The following is a 21,825-nucleotide window of genomic DNA, read 5'->3' on the forward strand; positions in this document are numbered from 1 at the left end:
CCAGATGTCCTACAGCTGCATCACAGTCACATTACACGTTTAATTCATACATCATGATTGCTTGTGATACTAACATACCCTTTTATTCATGAACTAAATTGAATCAGTGTTCTTACCAAGATTAAATAAAGTCAGCATGGACTAACCTGAAGAGTAGACAAGACATTCCTAGATTCCAAAATATCTTAGTCAGTTGAGCAGAATAAAATAAAAACTTGTCTTACTGTCTACTTTTTGTGCATGAAATAACACTCACTGTTTTTTAAAAAATTAGATCCACACCCTCTTTGTTTACATTTGTTGCTCTTAAAATGCCTACTGATGATGGATCAGTTCATCCATTCCTGACACCTCAGAGTAGAAGTTAATAATTGTCATAGATGAGACTAATGTAAGGAGATTAGTGAGTCAACATTGGCATCACACTTCAGCACACCTGTTCAGAGCCAGTCCTCCACATTTTCCCCTCTGCTGCCTGAGGTGGAGTCTTCTTCATGGATTACAGTAACACTTTTTGACAAGTTTAGACTGGGTGGAACTATGTGTAATGACAGAACACAATTGATAATATCTCAGTAATGCATTCTTTTTTATTTAGGCTGTCACCATCTATCACCATAAAAGCATTCATTGTTAAATCGCTGGCCCAACCTGTCTACTTTTTTCTTTCAGTAACAGTAAGGCCAAATGAAGTATATATGTACTTTTCTGGTGTTGAGATGGTAACTGGCTGTGGGGCAGTGTGTCTGGTTACTTATTTCCTTTTATATTGAATTTTTTTTTCTTGGTTTGGATTTTTTTGAGGATTTATTTTTAATTATGTGTATATGTGTGTGCCTACATAGGGATATATACATGTGAGTGCAGGGGCTAACTGAGGCCAGAGGCATTGTAACTCTTGGAGCTGATGTTATAGGAGGTTATGTGTGCTTTTAACCACTAAGCAAGTTCCTATATAACATTGTTTTAAAACTCAGAATAAAAATTAAAACCAAATTCCTTCTTACATGGCTCTTTGAATCCTCCCAATGTAAAACCTGATTGATACTTCAAAGAAGTGTTAATGAAAACATTTTCTCTCTATATATAAATCTTTTAAAAATAATTACAAAATTGTTCTTTTCTTAAATATTGTTCATTAATCTAAACCTTTCTTTGGAGTTATTCATATCCCCTAAGAATACTTTATGTCCTTATATGACCATGTTTATGAGAAGGAATTTGGGGGCAGAAATACCTATAATCCCAGCGCTCAAGGAGCAGAACAGGAGAATCTCAGTTTGAAGCCAGCCTGAGTTACAAAGCAAAACCCTGTTTCAAAAACATTATCATTGTAGTCAAGAGGAATTTCTCTAAAGAGGCATATTTTGGTTCAGTTCCAGAAAAGACATGATGAGCATAGGTAAAGAGAGAATACATTAAATGTTTGGGAACGCATAAGAAAAAAACAAAGAGTTTGAATTCATCAAAAGCTAAGAATTTGTGTGGTAAGCAAGTCAAATAAACTCAGTAGCCTGCCACTATATTTTTTACTAAGTTACCTTTACTTCTACAAAGCTTTTCTCTGCTTTTTTTTTTTTTTTTTTTTTTTTTTTTTTTAAATAAAAGACACAGGCCCTGGATGGCCTGGAACACTCTATGTAGACTAGGCTAGTCTAGAACTCATAGAGTTGCCTGTCCCTGCCTCTGCCTCTGCAGTGCTGGGATTAAAGGCGTGTGACTTTCCTCTGCTTTTTGCCTACTAATTTTTATTCACAAAGTTGCTTCATCCAATTAACTATTCTCCCAGGAAACAGGTATTTGCAGTATAGTATGAAACACATCAGTGCTCGTAAGCATAAGACATAGAAGAGACAAAAAAACTACCTTCTTAGTTTCAAAGGACTTTCCTAGATTCCCAGCTGGTGAACCAGCATTAATTTGTCTTGAGCACTAAACTTCTCAGGGACCTGCTTGCTGTGTGCCCACAGTATGCTCAACATTGGTACCAATAAGGAGGGTACAATCTTTTAGATATTAATGATATACAAATAATTCTAGTAAAAATGACATAATTTCCATGATGCATGTGTATGTAGGACATTGAGATTGAAATAGGGATAGTAATTATATGACTATGTGCATGTGTTAGAATTCATAGAACTATATACCATTTAATCCATTTTGTTGTATGTTCATTTGAAAATAAAAATTTTCAAAAGGAAAATAAACAGTCCATAGAATAGACTTTAAATTGGTTTTAACAAAATTGTATTATCTTTTATTAAATAACTTTTGGGACACCTATTAGAACACTAGCATTGTAGGCATAAGCCTGAGGTCATTTGTATATTCTTCAAAGCATGTGTTTTATACCCATTTTACAAAAGAGGAAAGTACAAGAATTTTTAATGACTTTCCCAATAACTAATTGGAAAAGTCATATTTTATAGATAGCAGTAGGATTGTACAGTGTTTACAAATACAGACCCTGGCTGTTGGAGTAGCAATTCTCAAAGGTGTAGTGCATTGACTACTAGCTCCATAGCTGCCAGAGGGGACTGTTTAAAAATCATTGCTGTGTCACTGTCCTTTGAGTTAGTTTCCATTTCTTCTTATGTAAATGAAGATAATAGTACCTATGTTTTATGCATATTTTGACGATTAAGATAATAGTATTAAATCATATACTACCAGCATGTGGTCTTTAGTTAGTAGTACATAAATGTTATCTAATATTTTTACTCTAGACTGAACTGGAAAAAAAAAAAGTTAGAAGTGGTGTGGTCTTATTTCATCATTCTACAGTTGAAGAAGCAGCCATATGTTTCTAACCCAAGATCACTTACTCAGCCTTGTTGTTATTTGTTGCTTTAGTTTTATTTTCTCTTAAATTAAGTATTTATCTTGTGGTGGGATGGCTGATGGGTAAGGGGAATTGGAAGAAAAGACTTTTCAAATGATTTTGCATTCTGGCCTCCCCGCTTCACTTTTTTGAATTTATTTTACATCCCGACTGCAGTTTCCCCTCCCTCCTCTCCTCTCAATCCCTCCTCCCTACCTTCTCTCTGCCTCCCTCCCCACAATTCACTCCTCCTCTCTTTCTGGTCAGAAAAGGGCAGGGCTCCCATGGATATCTTCAAATCATGGCATTGTCTCCTTTTTATTTTAATATTTTTTTAAGACAGGGTCTCAGAAGTCCCAGGTTGGTTTCAACTTGCTATGTAGCCAAGGATGACCTTGAACTTATACACTTGCTGTACTTCCTAAGTGCTGAGATAGGCAGGCATGCATAACCACCCCTGATTTAGGCAGTGCTGGGGGAATCAAACCAGGGCTTTGTGCCTGTGAAACAGCACTCTGCCAGCTGAGCTACATTCCCAGCCCTGGTTTTAAGGTTTTGTTTGGTTGGTTTTGGCTTTGGTTTTCAGTGCTACCTAAGCCACACACATAATGGGCAAGTGATCTACCACTAAGTTCCTTGCCAGCCCCTATCATTTTGGTTTTCAGTAACATTTTGCAGGGACTTGATTATACTATTTTAGCCTGTATGAAGGATTTATCCTGAGGGGAAAAAATAGACTAAAACAATTGTTTATAAAGTACAAAGAATACAGTGTGTGGAATTTCTTCACTGCAAATACTTAGGAATATCTGAAACAAAGAACATGTATTTTGTTGTCTTTTTTTTTTTTTTACCCCACCCCATATTTTGTTGTCTTAACTGGTTTATTCACATAAAACAATGGAAATATTCAGCTTTACAACCAACCCAAAATATTTGTGAACATCTCTTATCTAGGAAGGGGATAAAGCCTTCTATACAAGTTTTAATCCAATAATCAATTGGAGTGTATACCTATGAGTATCCCATTACTGTTTACTAGGAGATTGAACTGTAGAATTTCACTTTGTAAGTCAAGGCCAGCCAACCATGGAGAACAAACCATCATGTGCTTTAGAGCACTTTTACATTTGCTTTTCAAAATGATGTCTTTCTGTCAAGGAAATATCTAGCATATACCTGCCTGCTGACTCCTTTATCCTTCACTTTGGAGAAACTACCTATTGTAGATTCATGTGCTTCTTGCTCAATATTTCAGTCCAGAAAAATTCTTCCAATGTTTTCAATGTGGTAAGCCCAGGCCAAGCTAGCCAGGATAACAGGACTTCTGCTATCAGGGAACTTGCCATTTGTCTGTGGCTGAAGCTACTAAGAGAGTGATATAAATGAAGGGATATGAGCCATGTTCAAGTGGGATAGAAGGAGGTTTAGAAGAGTAGGAAATGGCACATAGATCAGAAGAACATAAAGCAATGCAGTATGAATGATTTGTTTGCATCTGTGTGAGTGCATGCCAGAGGCAGAAGATGGCATCAGATCTTTTGGAACTGGAGTAACAAATGGTTGCGAGCCACCAAGTGGGTGCTGAGAACTGTGTCTGGGACCTCTGGAGATTGGTGAGGACTCTTTAACCTCTAAGCCATCTCTCCAATCCTTGTGCCCCCATTTTTAAAATTTTATTTTATGTATATGGGTACTTGATCTGCATGTAAGTATGTGTACCACATTTGTGCCTGATGCTCATGGAAGACTAGAAGAGGCCATTCCACTCCCAAGGACTAGAGTTACAGATGGTGGTAAGCCACCATGTAGGTGCTTGGGAATCAAACCCAGGACCTCTGAAAAGACAGCCAGTACTCTTAACTACAGGGCCATCTCTCCAGCCCTTTGTTCTTCTGTCTTTAATATCAGTTTTAGCTGCTTGTAGGGTTGTTGTGAAGGTTATATTAGTTAATAGTTATAAGTACTTAGATTGGTATCTGTTAAGTATCCAGGAACTATTTTCTGTAGTAATGATACTATAAAATGAGTTTGAAAGAATGAATGAAAAATTACAATTTGGATTGAAGAAGGGGGGACATTGCAAAAATCTGAAAATAAGATGTAGCTTATAGTTTTTACATGGCTTGATGCAGGGGGCAAAGACGTTTTAGTAATTCAGTAAGACAATAAGCAGTTGTCCATAGAAAGGACTGGGAAAGCTAAAAATGTGTTGTAGAGTACATTTTTTTTTTCATAGGGTGTACATCTGTATCCTGGTAGAATTTGAACTTTAAACTGTAAATAGTAAATGCTGGATTTTAAGCAGGAAATTTACACCATTTGGATTTAGGAAACTGGGATGTCTCTAGCCTTTGCACACTTTCTATGTTCAGTTTTTACAATAATATTGTTATAATTTATCTGCTTTGTTTGATTTTTAAAGTACATTAATTTTCAAAATGTAGTCTACTAAGCACATTTGTTGAAAATACAGACTTCTAGGCTTCTATGTTGGAAATTCTGCTAGTGGAACAAAGAGTGTTCTGTTCTCTTTAGTTTTCCTGTATAAGAACTGATTTCTGTGTGTTTTCAAATTTGAGGATAGTGGGGTTAGTGGCAAGAACACAGGTGTTTGGAATAGACAAACACAGCTCCTCCACAGGGTACACCCTGGGCAAACTACATAGCCAGTTTGTCTGTCAGAAAATAGGAACGCTCTGTAGCGGTATTGTGGGAATGAAAAGAAACATTTATAAACTGACTAGCCTATCATTGGCATTCGTGTATGTTGCCTCCTTCCTAAGCTTATAGTCTGTCTCCCACAACTAGTGAAAAAAAGGGATGTGTCTTAGCAGTCTTGTCTCCAGTTTCTAACAAAAGGCTAATGTCAATTGGGTGTGCACTAAGTGTTTTATAAATGTGTAAGTGAATGACTGAATGATGGAATAAGTTTTATAGGGAGGAACAGGAAACTGTGAGACCCATGAAAAATGCAAATGTCAAATCTGAGCAAAAGAGAACAGGGTTTGAATGGAAGTGCTTGGAAATATGTTGGTTCCATCCCACATCACAGGCAGGTACGGGTAAGCCTTTATACAGATGCTCACAAACTAGCTGGCTTTCTCTAAAGCAGACACTGAGACAGTTCTCCCTTTAAGTCCCACCACTAAAGAAATTAGCAAACCATTCCTAGATCCAGCTTTTCAACTTACTGCCACATAGCACCTCTACCCAAATGAAAAAGAATCTTCTAAACACCTCTACCGGAAATTCCAGAGACATTCTAGCAAGGCAACTTCACGATTAAAACTTGGTAGTTCCTTGTGATGTATAAATTCATCTCTCTGTTTTCATGTCATACAGTGGGCTATTTTTAAATTATTGTTTAAAACTGTTGTTAACTAGAGTTTTTTAATAACTAGTTTTTTATGTAAACACTAAGTCTAATATTTAAGCTCAATCTTTATGTAATAAGAGCCTAAAAAAATACTGGGTGTTAGATTTTTCCATAGTCCTCACTACATTGCTTTTGAGTGCTAACAATTCATTAATGATTTTGTAGACAAATCAGTGTAGCTCATATAAATTTAAATACAAAGCGTTTATTTCTTGTTTATAGAGTCCTTGACTAGCATGTGTGAGATCCAGAGTTCTATCCCCAACATTATATATAGGTATACCTGCACACTTACTTTGTGTTTGTTTTGTGGAGGGCGGGCAGGTGTGAGTACATGTGTATGTGTTTGGGTGTGGTTTTTGTATTTAGTTCATGCACATGAGTATGCTAGTATGTGTGTCTTTTTGTGCTCTTGTGAAGGACAGAGCAAAACATTGTCTTTATCACTCTCTGTATTATTACCTTGAGACAAGGTCTCTCACTAAGCCAGTTCACCTTTTTGGCTAGGCTGACCAGCCAACAAGCTCTCGGGATCCTCTTGTCTCTGCCTTGCAATGCCTGTATTAATCAGATAGATGGGCATAGGCAGACAGATGATAGATAGATAGATGGATGGATGGATGGGTGGGTGGGTGGGTTGATGATTGATTGATTGATTGATTGATTATAACTATGTAGCCAAATGTTCATTTGTTGTTTTTTAGTATTTTTCTTGTCTCTGCCCCCCAATGCCTGGTTTATACAGATAGATAGGTATAGACAGACAGATGATAGATAGATAGATAGATAGATAGATAGATAGATAGATAGATAGATAGATAGATAGATAGATAGATAGATAATAACTGTGTAGCCAAATGTTCATTTGTTGTTCCTTGGTATTTTTAGAATCTACCAGGTATCAGACATAGTATAGGACTAAAGACACAGATAAAAGAGGTAAAGTCTCTTCAATTTACTTATAGTCTGATGAAAGTAGTAGTCAGTATTACTAGATGAGAGAAATTATAAAGCTGGAGCTAAACATCCCTTCATTATCTCTGTGGAGAGTCCCTTAGTAATCAAATGAACAAAGTCTATACTTGATATTCCCATTAATTTGTGTAGCAAGTGGAAACAGATTCTTTACACCCAGAAAAATAATTCTATGACTGTCCTTTATGCTAACTTAAGGAGTATATTTGCATCTTTTTGGAAAAAGAATATAGATTCAGGAGAAGGAAAGCAGAAAGACCTCTTAGGTTAGGTACTAGCATTCTAACCAGCTGTGAGACCCTGGAAAAATCATTTTCTAAGTCTCAATTTCTTCATCTCTAATAGGTTTCTTTTTTGCCAACCAGATTGTTGTGTGAAAATTCTTTGTAAACTTTGAAATACAAAACTTGAAAGGATTAAAAATCCTAGATAAAAATATAGAAAGGGTATTCATTAATACTTCATATATTTCCTTTACAAATACTTAATGATAGATTTGATAAGAGATAGACAGGAAATGAGAGCATTTTACAGACTGGAAACCAGAGTTCCTCTCCCACCCTTACCCCAGAGCATTAGCTGGATTTCCTATGTAACAGAGCCCTGCTGGAAAGAAAATGCATGTTTGACTCCAGCTCTTGCTTCTCTTTCTTTCTTAGAATGTGTGCCCCCAGGAGACATAATCTGAGAATAATTTACATGGCTACTGGGAAGCCTTTTTGTGGAATGTATTTTAAAGTACAGGTTTTTGTCAAAATTATTCTTGCTTTCTTTAAGACCGATAAGAGTCCCTGTCATGATCTTAAGTGGTGTTTGTGTGAGATAGGATCCACCTAGACATCATTTTAAAGTTCATGTTCTGACTTCAGTCTAGAGTGGAACCCATTTGTTGGCACACTCCAAATTGATGTCCATATTATATGTTCCAAGAGTTACCACATGACATGATTTATGGCTACTTATTCTTATTTATACTGTAAAAGTCAGAAACATTTCCTTGAATTTTGGTTCACTCATTATGTTCCCCTTTCATAAATGCTTGTTAGACATTCTGATTTATCATCTATAACTTCTCTATTGTGTTTTGTTTTTCTTGGATCTCTGTGTATTACAATTTAGGAATTTTTTTCAAGTTGGTTATCTTTATTAATCTCCCTTCTCCTTATCCATTGGTGTGGTTTTTTTTTTTTTTTTTGGTTGAGAACTTCATATATACATATAGTGCAGTTTGATCAAATCCACTCCTTTTCCCCAGCTCCTTCTCTATCTCCACTTTTCCCTCCTTACTTAATGTGTTCTTTTTTTTTTTTTTTCCATAAACCCACTGAGACAACTTAGTGCTGCCCATATGTGCATGGGTGTAGGACTGTCTACTGGAATATGGTTAGTCTTTCAGGGGCAATGACCCTGAAGAAAACTGAATCCCCCCCCCCCCCCCCAGTAGGCATCAGGTACCAATAGCTCTTCAGCTAAAGGTTGAAATAATGAGCCCTTCCCTCCTTATCTGTGCTGGGATTTTGTCTGCCTTGATCTCATGCAAAGCATGTAGTCTTATTCAAGCAGTTACTGCTGCAGTGAATTCATGTGTTCAAGGGCCATGGTATGTCCAACATCTGTTTGCTGCAGACATTCACTATCTCTGACTCTTACCGTCTGTCAATCCCCTCTTCTTCAGTGATGCCCGAGCCTTGGGTGCAGGGAGTATGGTATAGCCATCCCATTTTGAACTGAACCCTTCACAGTTTTATTTTTTGAATACTGACCAATTGTGGGTCTCTATATTAATTGTCATCTACTGTAAAAAGCTTCTCTTGAGGGTTGAGACATGCTAATCTATGGCTATAAAGATAAGAACTTAGGGGGCAGTTAGCAGAATGATAAGTATTACAGCTTCACAGAGTTAAACAAATGCAACATAAAAGAATGCAACACATCTGTGCATCATTAAACAAATGTTCCACAGCATAAATAAATGTAACACATCTTAAAATAATGTTCTACATGTTGGTGTGGATATGGAAAAAAGGAGTACTTAACTGTTGGTGGAAATACAAACTAATCCATTAATGTTTAAGAGTATTGTCAGTCATATATTTTCTAAGGCTTTGCTGAAATACAATTAATATGGAATAAACTATATCTAAAAGAAGTATACAGTTTAGGGGTTGGAGAGGTGGCTCAGTGGCTGAGAGCACTTATTGGTCTTACAAAAGACATGAGTTCAATTCCCAGCACCCACATGGATGTTCACAACTATCCATAACTCCAGTTCTGTAGGATCCAACACTGTGTTCTGACTTCCACAGTCACCAGGCACATGTGGAAATCAGGCATGCACATGATGCACAGACATACATGCAAGGAATCCACTCATAAAGATAAATCTAAAGAATAAATAAGAACCTACAAATGAGATATATCAAAGAAACTTTTTTTTTTAAAAGGACTGGAGAGAAACATTTTTTAAAAGTTTGCAGTTTGACATATCCACAGAACCTTTTCTACAATCAAAATTGTGAACTGTCCATCACTCCCCAAGCTTCCTTGTACCCCTTTGTCTCTCTTTTGCCTGTCTTTTTACCAACTCAAAGCACATGCTCTTTCTGTCAATATAGATTTATTTGCATTTTATAGAATTTTGAAAAAGGTTAAAATGTCATAGCCTAGCTTTTCTCACTAGCCAAAATATTTTGAGATTCATCTATATATCATTCCACTCTTTTTTGTTGCTGAACAGTATCCCACTATATAGATATATCACCATTTCCAAATTTTTTGTTTAGATTTTTATCAAATTTTTTTTTCAAAAAAGATTTATTTACTATGTATACAATGTTCTGTCTGCATGTATGCCTGCAGGCCAGAAGAGGGCACCAAATCTCATTACAGATGGTTGTGAGCCACCATGTGGTTGCTGGGAATTGAACTCAGGACCTTTGGAAGAACAGTCAGTGCTCTTAACCTCTGAGCCATCTCTCCAGCCCTTTTATCAAATTTTTAATGAAAGTGGGGTTTATATAACATGATAAACTGTTTCCATATATGTAGTTCAGTGGCACCTAGTTTATATAACATGGTTAACTGTTTCTCTATATGTAGTTCATTGGCACTTAGTTTTTCTCACAATGTTATACAAGCACTATCTAATAATACTAACATGGATGCATGTAAGAATAATTGCATTTGAAAATTTTACCTAAGTATTTAAAAAAAAACAGTTAAATAGCCAAGTAATTCTAATTTACAGTATGTTTTATGGTTACCTTACTGTACATTATTCCAACAGAGTCAAATATTTCATTCATTGTTAGGCATCCTGGATCTTATAAACAACCTATGAATACGTAGAGCAAGTCTGACCTTCAGCAGCCACTAGAATGTGATGAGTATAAAATTTGCACATATGAGATGGGCCTGAGATTAGCTCTTGTCCAGTGGTCATTGAAAACAAACACTGAAGATTTTACATAAACCTGTGTGAGTGCTGTTGGCTTCCAGTGGAAGGACATTCAATCTGCCATTTGATAGAACCCTTGTCTGACTGCCCTCTTTATAATTTCCACTGAGTAAAAGCAGGGCGAAGCTGAGAGTGAGAGTTTTCACTCTTGTCGCGTAGCTTCTTCTGTCTCTTCTGCTTTCAGTTGGGAACGAGGCCATGGGTCTCGTTTATCCTGCATTTCAGTGCTCTCTTCTTGGGCCCTGGTCTTTTGTGTTGACTTTCTTCAGTAAAAGTCACTCAGTTCTGAGCCAACTTCTTCAAGTTTCTAAATCAGTGGAGTTTGTAAACACAAGGACCCAGTCATGATTGGCTTAAAATTTATGTAAATATCACTGATAAAAGGCTATGTGTACCCACTCTCTAAAATTGTAAGAGAAATTGTTGTGTAGTGTCATGAGAGGTTCCAGTAACTGTTCTGAGCAAGAAATGTTTTGACAAAAGCCCCTGCTTCTACTTTTAATAATGTTTGCATTTTTCATGGTCTGTAAGACTAACAGTTCATTGGGGGAATGGAATGGCATCACAGTGTGAATGGGAATGCACGCTAAACTGTGAGTGTATTCATATAGGCCAAGGCCTGGAGTAAGTTTTAAAGGCAGAAGTCAAAAATGAAACAGTAATTTTTGTCCACAAGGATTAATAACAGAAATTATGCTAGTCCTGTATCAAACTGGTTGGATATCTTTATAAGGCTTATTGTTTGATTTTGTTTTGTTTTTTAAATCGGGTCATTCACTACTTAACCCAGGATGACATTGAATGCACCACCCTCCTGCCTCTGCCTCCCAAGTACAAAGGTTGTAGACAAATACCACTCAGCAGGCTTATAGTAGTTTTTGTGTAAGGTTCTAGTAGACTCTGCAAGGCTGTGGTTCTGGCACTCTTTTGTGACAGTTACTATCAGTCAGTTGTGTAAGAACCTTTCCTTTATAGTCACCCAGATTTATTTATTTGTTTATTTATTTATGGTTTTCTTAGGCTTTATATTTTTAATTCTGTAACATTAAATGATAGAATTTATGGGTTATTTTTTATTTGGGAGCTATCACACATAAAATTTCTATGAAAGTTTGTTTGCACGTTCATGTATGGGCACCTCTCTCATTTGTGTTGGAGAAGTACTTAGGGCTGGAAGCCTTGAGTCATATGGTATATGTATGAACATTTTCATAAACTGCCAAATGTTTTCCATCGCAGGGAGACCATTTTGCATTCTCACCAGCACAGTGCAGGAATGTCAAGATCTCCACATTCTTGTTAGCACTTGGTATAATGTTTTTCATTTTAGACATTTAAATGAGTGTGTAGTGCTGTCTGCTGGTTTTGGTTTCCATTTCCTATTTACTAATGAGATGGAGAGTCTTTTCATGTGGCTCACTTGTTTTACATATGCCTTTAATTGATGAAAGGTTTGAAAATCTTTCCCATTTTTAAACTTGGATCTTTTCATTACTTATTTTATTTTGAGAGTCCTTTACATATCTAAGTTACAAAGTTCTTTATTTGACATGATGTGTAAAGATTTTTCTCCCTATCTGTAGCTTGTCTTTTATTCTCTTTTATAAAGTTAAGTTTTGGTTGTCTTTAAGAGAACAAAAGTTTTTAATTTTTATATTTAAATTCAACTTAAACATTTTTCTTTCATGTATCCATGCTTTTGAATCAAATCTAATTGTCTCCTAACACATGGTCACTGTATTTTCCTGTGTTCCTGTGGTAGTATTGATGCAGATCTTACATTGAGGTTTATGATCCATTTGGGTTGTTTTGTAAATAAAAATTTATGCATAGAAATTCTTGAGCTATATGGATATCTAGTAGTTCCAGCACTATTTTTGGAGCATCATCCTTTTCCACCAAATTACTGTGGTGCCAGTGTAGAAAAACCAGTTGCTTGTAGAACATAGGTCCCTATCTGAACTCTGCCTTTTCCTTTGTTCTGTCCTTATCCTGATGCCATGTTCTTACTTCAGCATCATGACAATTCTGGAGGTAAGTCAGAGTCGTCTAGCTGTTCTCGGAGAGTTTGCAGTTGTTCTCATTCCCGTAAATGTCTGGATGAGCTTGTCAGTTTCTTTGGGTATTTTGGTTGGAATTATATTGAATCTATAGACCTTTTGAAGAGAATTGTCATAAAAACAGTGATTTTTTTTCTAATCCATGAAAGTGATTTCTTTTTATATGCTTAGATCTTTAGTGTTTTATTACCCTTGACGTACAAATCATTTGTGTGTTTTTACAGTATTTCATGTATTTTATGCTTTCATAACTGTAGTTGGTTTTCTTTTTCTTTATTTTTTTTTCCTCTTTGGGGGCCTGCCACCCAGCTCCTAAATAATACATGGAGACATATTCTTACTTATGAATGTTCAGCCTTAGCTTGGCTTGTTTCTAGCCAACTTTTCTAGCTTAAATTACCCTATTTCTCTTTAACATTTTGCCTCTGAGCTTTTTACCTTTTTTCTATATATCGTTCTTTCCTTCTTACTCCATGGCTGGGTGGCTGGCCCCTGGCATCCTCCTCTCCTTCTCCTTTTCTCACTCCTCACTCTCTTCCCTAGATTTCTCCTATTTATTCTCTCTGCCTGCCAGTCTCACTTGTTTCTCTCTCCTGCCTAGCTATTGGCCATTCATTTGTTTATTAGACCAATCAAGTGTTTTAGGTAGGCAAAGTAACACAGCTTCACAGAGTTAAACAAATGCAATTACTTGCTTCCTGTCTTATATCCTGCTGACTCACTTATTGATTTGATAGAATCCATAAATTTTCCATTTCTTACTATTTTTCTTTTGAATATAGGCAGTTCTACTTCTTCCTTTCTATTATGGATGATTTTTATTTCTTTTTTGCCATACATTAAAATCAATCTCTCTAATGCCAGCTCTCTGAAGTTCATTAAGGTGAGAGACAGTTACATCTGCCTTTGGCATAGGAAGGATGGTGAAAGAATTCATGTGAGGGGCTAGTCAATACAGATGAAGAAGTTATCATTAAAATGATACCTTTTAAACAAACAAGCAAGCAAAATTTAACCAATGTGGTTCACCCTGTAATCATCCCAGTGGATACAGATAACAGTTAATCTATTTCTAATGCTGAAAACACTTTGAGTGTGATATGATTTAGAGCAGAATGTCCTTAACCTGATAAAGAGTACCTGTGTCAACCTACAGCTGACTTCTTAGATAGATAGATAGATAGATAGATAGATAGATAGATAGATAGATAGATGTAAATATATTTTTTAATTATTTTAATTAAAATATAATTACATCATTTCCCGTTTCCCTTTTTACCCACCCCTTCCAAGTACCACCTTGTGCCTTCTCTCAAAATCTTCGCATCTTTTCTTTGTTATTTTTTTTTTTAATTTTTTTACATTTTATTTTTTATGTGCATTGGTGTTTTGCCTGCATGTATGTCTGTGTGGAAGTGTAGGATCCCCTAGAACTGAAGTTACAGGCAGTTGTGAGCTGCCATGTGGGTGCTGGGAATTGAACCTAGGTCCTTTGGAAAAGCAGCCAGTACTATTAACTTAAGGCCTACTCAAAAATAGAGAAATCATGTCTGTTACTGGAAACCTACCCAACTTCTCCTGGCTAGTGAGGTCATCGATCTTAGAGGAAAACCTTCTAAACTGATACTTTGCTAACTGCATTCTAAATACTTATCCTTATACTCACAGATAAGTATAGTTATCAGTCATCATTAAAGAAGCTTCTCTGCTACAGATGGAGACGGTTGAGAAATACAGCTAACTTCTTACAGTGAAAGGCTACCTGTTCTGGTCATCTCAGGAAGAGGGCAGGGTGTCTGTTCAGAACACTTGAGTAACCACTGAACTAGCGTTTGTAGCCAGTCTATAAGCTAATAGCACTGCTCCCCCACAGAAGTCTCTGATCTATATTCTCTGTATGAGGTTTCCTGTTCTAAGTACCTGATGTAAACAGAAACATGATAATTATCCTCTCTAACATAGTGTCCTTAATGTTTATCTATATTGTAGTATCATTTCTTTTTATAGCTAAATAATACTTTGTTTGTGTGTGCATATATGTGTATACCATATTTGTATCTTCACCTTTCTGTTGGTGGATACTTGGGTTATTTGTACCTCCTGGTTATTGTGAGTACTACTATGAATACATGAACATTTATGGTCTTATTTAATGAACATTTATGGTCTTATTTAAAGATGCCTATTTGAGTCCTTTGCCCTTTTTTCTTTTGATTTGTAAATATTAATTACATATTGTAAATCATCCTTTCTCTTAATGGCATCCTTTGATGCACAGAAGTGTTTTTAATTTTTATGATTTTTTTTTTCTGTCTGTCGTCTTTTTCAGATTTTTGAGACAGGGTCTCACTCTGTAACTCAGACTGGCCTAGAATTCACTCTACAAAGATATATTTGTAGGTCAGAGGAGTAGTGCTAAGAGCACTTCAGGTTATAAAACTAGATTTGTAGATTAAGTTTAACCCCAACCCCTGGGATTTTTTTTTTAAACTCTGATGAAATAGTATAATCTGTGTGTATCAGGGAGTACCTCAACAGTATTACCTCTAATCCCCTAAATTGGACATAACTTTGAATAGGGCAGTTGCAGAAGTAGGTATAAAATCTAAAGAAAAGAAAAGAACAAATATAGCCATGTACAAATAATCATAAACACATGGGAAAACCATAATAAATTTGTGAAATTTCATTCTGAACCACTTGCCTTCAAGCAGTCCTTCTGCCATGATGGTCAGGAAGGGGTATGAGCAAGGAAAAGATGGGGAAGCATTCAGGAGTTCTGGGTTCCCATCTAAGCTCTGCCACTAGCTTTATTAGATAGGTGCATGCACTTCGTCTCTCCTCATTCTCTATCTCTAAAGTGGCTCCTTTGGACTTAGTGGTCCTTCTATGTTTATAAAAGTATATGAAAAACAGGTGGGACTTTGAGCAATAGAGCTGATGGAACAGAAAGCAACATTATTTAAGGAAGAGAGTAACCTAACCCCAGAACACAATAATAGATCAGTACACTCTTTAACAAAATGATAATGATATCACATGTGAATTATCTGGCCTTTTATGTATCCCCAGTGCTAATGTCATAGTGAATGTTAAAATGATACTTAATGAATATTTGTGGCAAAAAGAAAGGAGAAAAGAAGAGCAGGCAGGATGGTGACTAGTTGGTTTAGTCCTCTACAACAGATGTGTATTTAATGGCCTTTTATATTTGCAACAGTCTGTTTTAGAACAGAACTGTTTACTTAGAGTACTTGTATTGGGAACTATAGTTGTGCTTAAATGGCTTCCAGCTGATGTAGCTTGTCCCTTTTAGAATGTACATAGTATCATAACAAGTCAGTCCTGCCCAACCAGTTGTCTACAATGACCAGGCAGGGTTGCATTGTAGATGAGCTATACCTTTTTTTCTATTTTCACTGCAAACAATTGATACTTTATGCCTAAAAAGATGATTATTTATCCAGCGTACACTTGGAGCTGAGGATGTAACTCAGTGGTAGATCCTGTGCTTAGCACGTACAAAGCCCCAGATCTACTCCCCAACATTAAAATAAATAAATAAAAATAGAATCCAAGCCTCTTGGCACATGCCTGTAATCTTACTACTCAAAAGGTAGAGGCAATAAAATTAGTTGTTCAAAGCCAGCCCAGACTTCATGGAGCCAATATCAAAATAAAAAAGTTTTTTGAAAAAAATCTAAGCATGGTGGCACATGCCCTTAATACCAGCATTTGGGAAGCAGAAGCAGGCATATCTCTATGAGTTTGAGGCTAACTAGCCTGATCTATATAGCGACCCAGGCCAGCCAGAGCTACATAGAACATGTAAAAGAAAGACAAGAGTGAGGAGGGTGCACTGGAGATATAACTGTGGGTAAAGTATTTGCTGTGCACAAGGATTTCGAGTTAGGTAGATTTCCAGCACCCACGTAAAAAGCCAGTCTTGGCAGTGCAATCTATAACCCCAGGACTGTGAGAAGAAGCAGGCAGATCTCAGGGGCTTCTGGCCAGCAAGCCTATCCAAATCAGTGAACCCAGACTTTGAGAGATTTTCTCTTAAAAACTAATGGAGAATACCAGGAGAACACAGCCCACAGACTCAACTAAGTGGGGCTCTTTGGGGCTCACAGAGACTGAAGCAGCAATCACAGAGCCTGTATGGGTCTGCACTAGGTCCTGTAGATATGTTATGGTTGTTAGCTTGAGGTTTTTGTGGGACTTGTAACAGTGGGAGTGGGGGTGCCTCTGACTCTTTGGCCTGTTCTTGGAACCCTTTTACTCCTAATGGGTGGCTTCATCTAGCTTTGATACGAGGGTTTATGCCTAACCTTGTTGTATCTCGTTATGTCATATTTGGTTGATATCCCTGGGAGGCCTACTCTCAGAGCAGAGGATCTGAGAGAGATGGGAGGAGTGGAGGGAGGGGAAACTGCAGTCAGGATGCAGTATATAAGAGAAGAATAAGGGGTTGGGGATTTAGCTCAGTGGCCCTGGGTTCGGTCCTCAACTCTGGGGGGGTGGGGAACCGAGAAGAATAAATAGAAAGAAAAAAAACCACTAAGGTTTAGCACAATAGTAGAAGACACATCACATCAACCTTTGGCCTCTATATATGTGTGCACACGTAGATGAGAACACCTTAAATGCTTTAAAGGGAAAACACAGAATATTCTGAAATTGGAACTAATTTCAGGAAAAATAAGGTCAGTTTAAAATTTCAAGCATCCTAAATATTTACATAGCATATGTTTCTATAGATGTAGAAAGGGGCAAGATTATTCTTATAACTTGTTGATTTCATTTTAGAGATAGATAATTTCGAAAATATATTTATCCACAGGCACACAGGATCCATAAAGAGTTCAATGATTTAATTGATGTCAGAAAAGGAAAACATTTACCCATTCATATAGATTGCCATTGGCAACTCCAGGACTTGTGTACAAGTATGCTGGCCTGCCCATTGCCCCTCCTCAGTTATGATGAGGAAACTGTTGAATACAGATTAACTGGTTTAGATGAAATATCTAAGTGGCCGTTCTGCATAAACTTGTGTTTGGGTTAAGCAAGGATGTTTACAGAATAGTAAATTCCCTGAAGGAATATGTAAACAGAAACAGGAGTATGACTTGTTGATTGTGTAAAATAACAATAAAACCTCATAAACAGAATGGAGTAAAAGATTATCAGTTGGAGTTAGTGAAAATGTAAAGGAAAATATGTCTGTGTAGCTAAAAATATACTGCTAAATATGTCTCTAGTATGTTTCAAGGTCCATTTTTATTTATATCTTTAGTTTACTTATTATTATATCTGTTTTTGCTTTGTAATTACCCAAATACTGGAATTAGAAGGCCTTAGGGAGAAGGCCATTCTTGACTAGGTATTAGAGAGGACACCTAAGAGAGTCCTGAACATACACTCAGTCTTGAGCGAGCATATAGTGAATTAGAAAGGGAAAGAAAGTGTTAAGCCTTTTGAAATTTCTATAACAAATCAGAAATGGGCAAATATTTGTGACTGTATATTTTCAACCTAATGCAACAATGACTGAAAGAGAAACTTAGACTCCTATGGGTGTAGTTATTTATTAAATTTAAGTACTTAACCAGGCATGGGAGTGCATATCTATCTGTCTATCTATCTATCTATCTATCTATCTATCTATCTATTATAATTAACTTAATTTCGCATATCAGCCACGGATTCCCCTGCCCTCCCTCCTCCCACCCCCCCAACCAATCCCCCCATTCCCACCTCCTCCAAGGCAAGGTCTCCCCTGGGGAGTCAGCCCAGCCTGGTAGACTCAACCGAGGCAGGTCCAGTCCCCTCTTCCCTACACCAAGGCTGAGCAAAGTGTCCCAGCATAGGCCCCAGGCTCCAAAAAGCCAGCCCATGCACCAAGGACAGGTCCCGGTTCCACTGCTTGGGGGCCTCCCAAACAGTTCAAGCTAATCAACTGTCTCACTTATCCAGAGGGCCTGATCCAGTTCCATGGGGGCTCTTCAGCCATTGGTTCACAGTTCATGTGTTTGGCTATTCGTCCCTGTGCTTTTTCCAATCATGGTCTCAATACCTCTCACTCATACAATCCCTCCTCTCTCGCGCCGATTGGGCTCCTGGAGCTCTACCTGGGACTCGGCCATGGATCTCTGCATCCACTTCCATCAGACACTGGATGAGAGTTCTATCATGATAACCAGGGTGTTCGGCCATCTGATCACCAGAGCAGGTCAGCTCAGGCGGGAATGCATATCTTTAATCCCAGGCAAAAGCAGGCAAATCTCTGTGATTGCCAGGACTATACAGTGAAACTATCTCAAAAATAATTATAATAATAATAAAGTAGGTATATTTTGGTATTTGGTAGATATTACAATGGATTTTACAAATAAAAAATTCCGTTAGTGAATTGATTTTTAATTTCATATTAAATCAAGTGTTCAATTTAGGTAGATGGTCTCCTCACCTTAGAAACTAAAGGTGTTCTAAAAGAGGGCCTGGAAATGGCTGTCAGACAAGAACCACACAAGCATGAGGACCTAAGTTCAGATCCTCCACACTCATTGAAAGCCAGGCTCACCAGGAGAGAGTGTAACTCCAGTGCTGGGGGACGGGAAGCAGGGCTCTAAGCTCATTGGCCGGCCAGCCTCTTAGGTTTAGCCTTTCTAGTTCTCTTTTTTCATGTTTTACTGTTCTATGTGTACCTATATTGTTGGCTAGGTTCTACATATGAGAGAGAAAGAAAAATTGTAAAATATTTTTGACATAAATTCTATTAGCCATATGCTTTGAGTATGAATGTAGTAGGGAACTACTTAATAACCAAGAGGAAAGATTTTTATCTTAACAGAAATTTTAGTGATGTGGTGTGAAATGAGGTTAACAAGAGTATTTTGCTTTCAGCCTTTTAAGAAATTTCCTCTCAGTCCTTAATCCCGGTGCTAAAAATCTCCAAATTAGGAGAAAGGGGTGGAGGAGCTCATAATTATACAAATAAATTAAGTGTTCCATGCTTTGCTACAGTTCATATGCTACTGCATTTAATTCTCACAACAGCCATATACGACAAGTAGTGTTTCAATTTACTATAGAGGAAATAAACGATTTCTAGAGTTAAGTGACTTACAAATGGTCACATGGTTAGTTCATATACAGTAGAGCTAGGATGCAGATATTCTCATTCTTGCTATGTATCAGGTTGCTCATCTTGCTTGTTTGCTTATTCTGTACACTTTAAAAGTTCCTTTTTTTAATTGTTCATTTAGAAACAAAACAGGACACTTTACTTTTTTTCTCTTAAAAAAAAAAAAAGATGAAACTTTACCTGAATCTTTCATTTAAGGATGAACGTGAAGCCAGAGAAAATGTGAAGAGAGAGCAAGATGAAGCCTATCGTCTTTCCCTTGAAGCCGACAGGGCAAAGGTAGGTTTGGTCAAGTGTCTTCTGGAATATAGAACTGAATCCTAAATGGTTTTTGGTTGTCTGAATGCCATCTCTATCTATCTATTTATCTTATCTATCTATCTATCTGTCTGTCTGTCTGTCTGTCTGTCTATCTATCTATCACTTGGTGCCCTAAAAAATGTTAAATATTCTTTAGAAAAAGCTAGGTTCAGTTAACAGAAAATAGTTCTACCCATAATTCTCATATTATTGTTTATTTTGACAAAATAAGTTGTGTCAGAATAATAAAAATGATAAGAAAATTAGCCTGGTATCTGTATTATAATTAGTGTATGGTAGAACCCAATAGGGTTTTAACATTTACTTATTACTGTGTTTTTGTGCCGGGGTGTGTGTGTGTGTGTGTGTGTGTGTGTGTGTGTGTCTCAGAGGATGCCTTGAAGGAGTCAGTTCTCTCCTTCCACCATGCAGGTCCTAATAATCTAACTCAGGGTATCACATATGGCCACAGGCACCCTTTCTTGCTGAGTCACTCACCTGCCCAGATGTTCATTTAAGTCCTTTTGGTGAGTACTGTGCTTTTAGGTTTAGAAACAGTGACCTAGTCAATGCTTCTTAAGCACATGCTGCTATACTGGGTATTGAAGAAGCAAAAAATGAATAAGCCTTGTTGGTGCCTTCAAACGACTTACAGTTTGGTAGAATGGCTTAAGTCAAGACCACAGACTGCATTTCCCTTAGGCAAGTGGCCCACAAGGCATCAGAGAAGCACTGAATTTGTGAATGTTCGTGAACTGGAGTTTCAGTGGGGGAAAAAATCTTTCAGCTGTTTTGAAATGGGAATGTGCTGGGAATGCTTTCATATAGGTGATCTACATGGACTATGCAGAGGAAGGGGTAGTAGAGCAAGCTAGCCTCCAGAACACATGGAGGCGTAACGACACACTGTTGTGACTAAAACTTGAGGTTAGTACAAGAGCACAAGAAGAAAGGATCAAAATTTAGGGACAAGAGAAATGTCCTAGGGGTGGTTTTTGTTGAGTGGGGGTTGGTGGTGGTGGTATTTTGGTTTGGTTTGCTTTGCTTTGCTTTGGTTTTAGAAACAGACTATGAATCCTGGGCTGACCTTTACTCAATATAGCCAAGAATAACCCTAAACTTCTGATCCTCCTGCTTCCGCCTCCAGAGTGCTGGGATTCACACATGTGACACTATGCTCAGTTCATGCGTTGTGGTGCTGGGGATCAAACCAGAGCTTCATGTGTACTAGGCAAGCATGCTGCCAACTTAGCGCTCTCGCGCGCGCGCTCTCTCTCTCTCTCTCTCTCTCTCTCTCTCTCTCTCTCTCTCTCTCTATATATATATATATATATATATATATATATATATATATATATATATATATCTCCCTAGCCTCTGAAGGTGCTTAAATACCTCCTTACACAGAGCTAACAATATTGTTTGACCAAGAATCCAGCATATCAGAAAACTACTTATTGTAGTTTTCCATTTCCATTCTTATTCCAGAAAGAAACATTGCTATTATCACAGTGCCCGTGTAGATTATATTGAATAAGCCCTTTGGATATAACTGGTTCTTTTTTTCCCCTTTTTCTCCCAAAGTAGAAAAGTAGATTTCCACCCAATCACTTCATGTAACACAATTTAAAAAAAAATCCTCATAGCGGAATTCAACACTATTAAACATTTATCACAATC

At 37.2% G+C, this 21,825-nt stretch overlaps 1 protein-coding gene across 1 annotated transcript in view; it reads left to right on the plus strand.

Annotated features, from left to right (window-relative positions):
* Nucleotides 1–21,825, plus strand: part of Faf1 (Fas associated factor 1) — a 335,197-nt gene that overhangs the window by 268,806 nt on the left and 44,566 nt on the right. The window contains exon 16 of the mRNA XM_059254707.1: nt 20,044–20,124. Coding sequence (XP_059110690.1) covers nt 20,044–20,124 — 81 coding nt within the window. The remainder of the gene's footprint in view (nt 1–20,043; nt 20,125–21,825) is intronic.

This window comes from Peromyscus eremicus, chromosome 2, assembly GCF_949786415.1.
Source record: "Peromyscus eremicus chromosome 2, PerEre_H2_v1, whole genome shotgun sequence".
NCBI lineage: Eukaryota > Metazoa > Chordata > Mammalia > Rodentia > Cricetidae > Peromyscus > Peromyscus eremicus.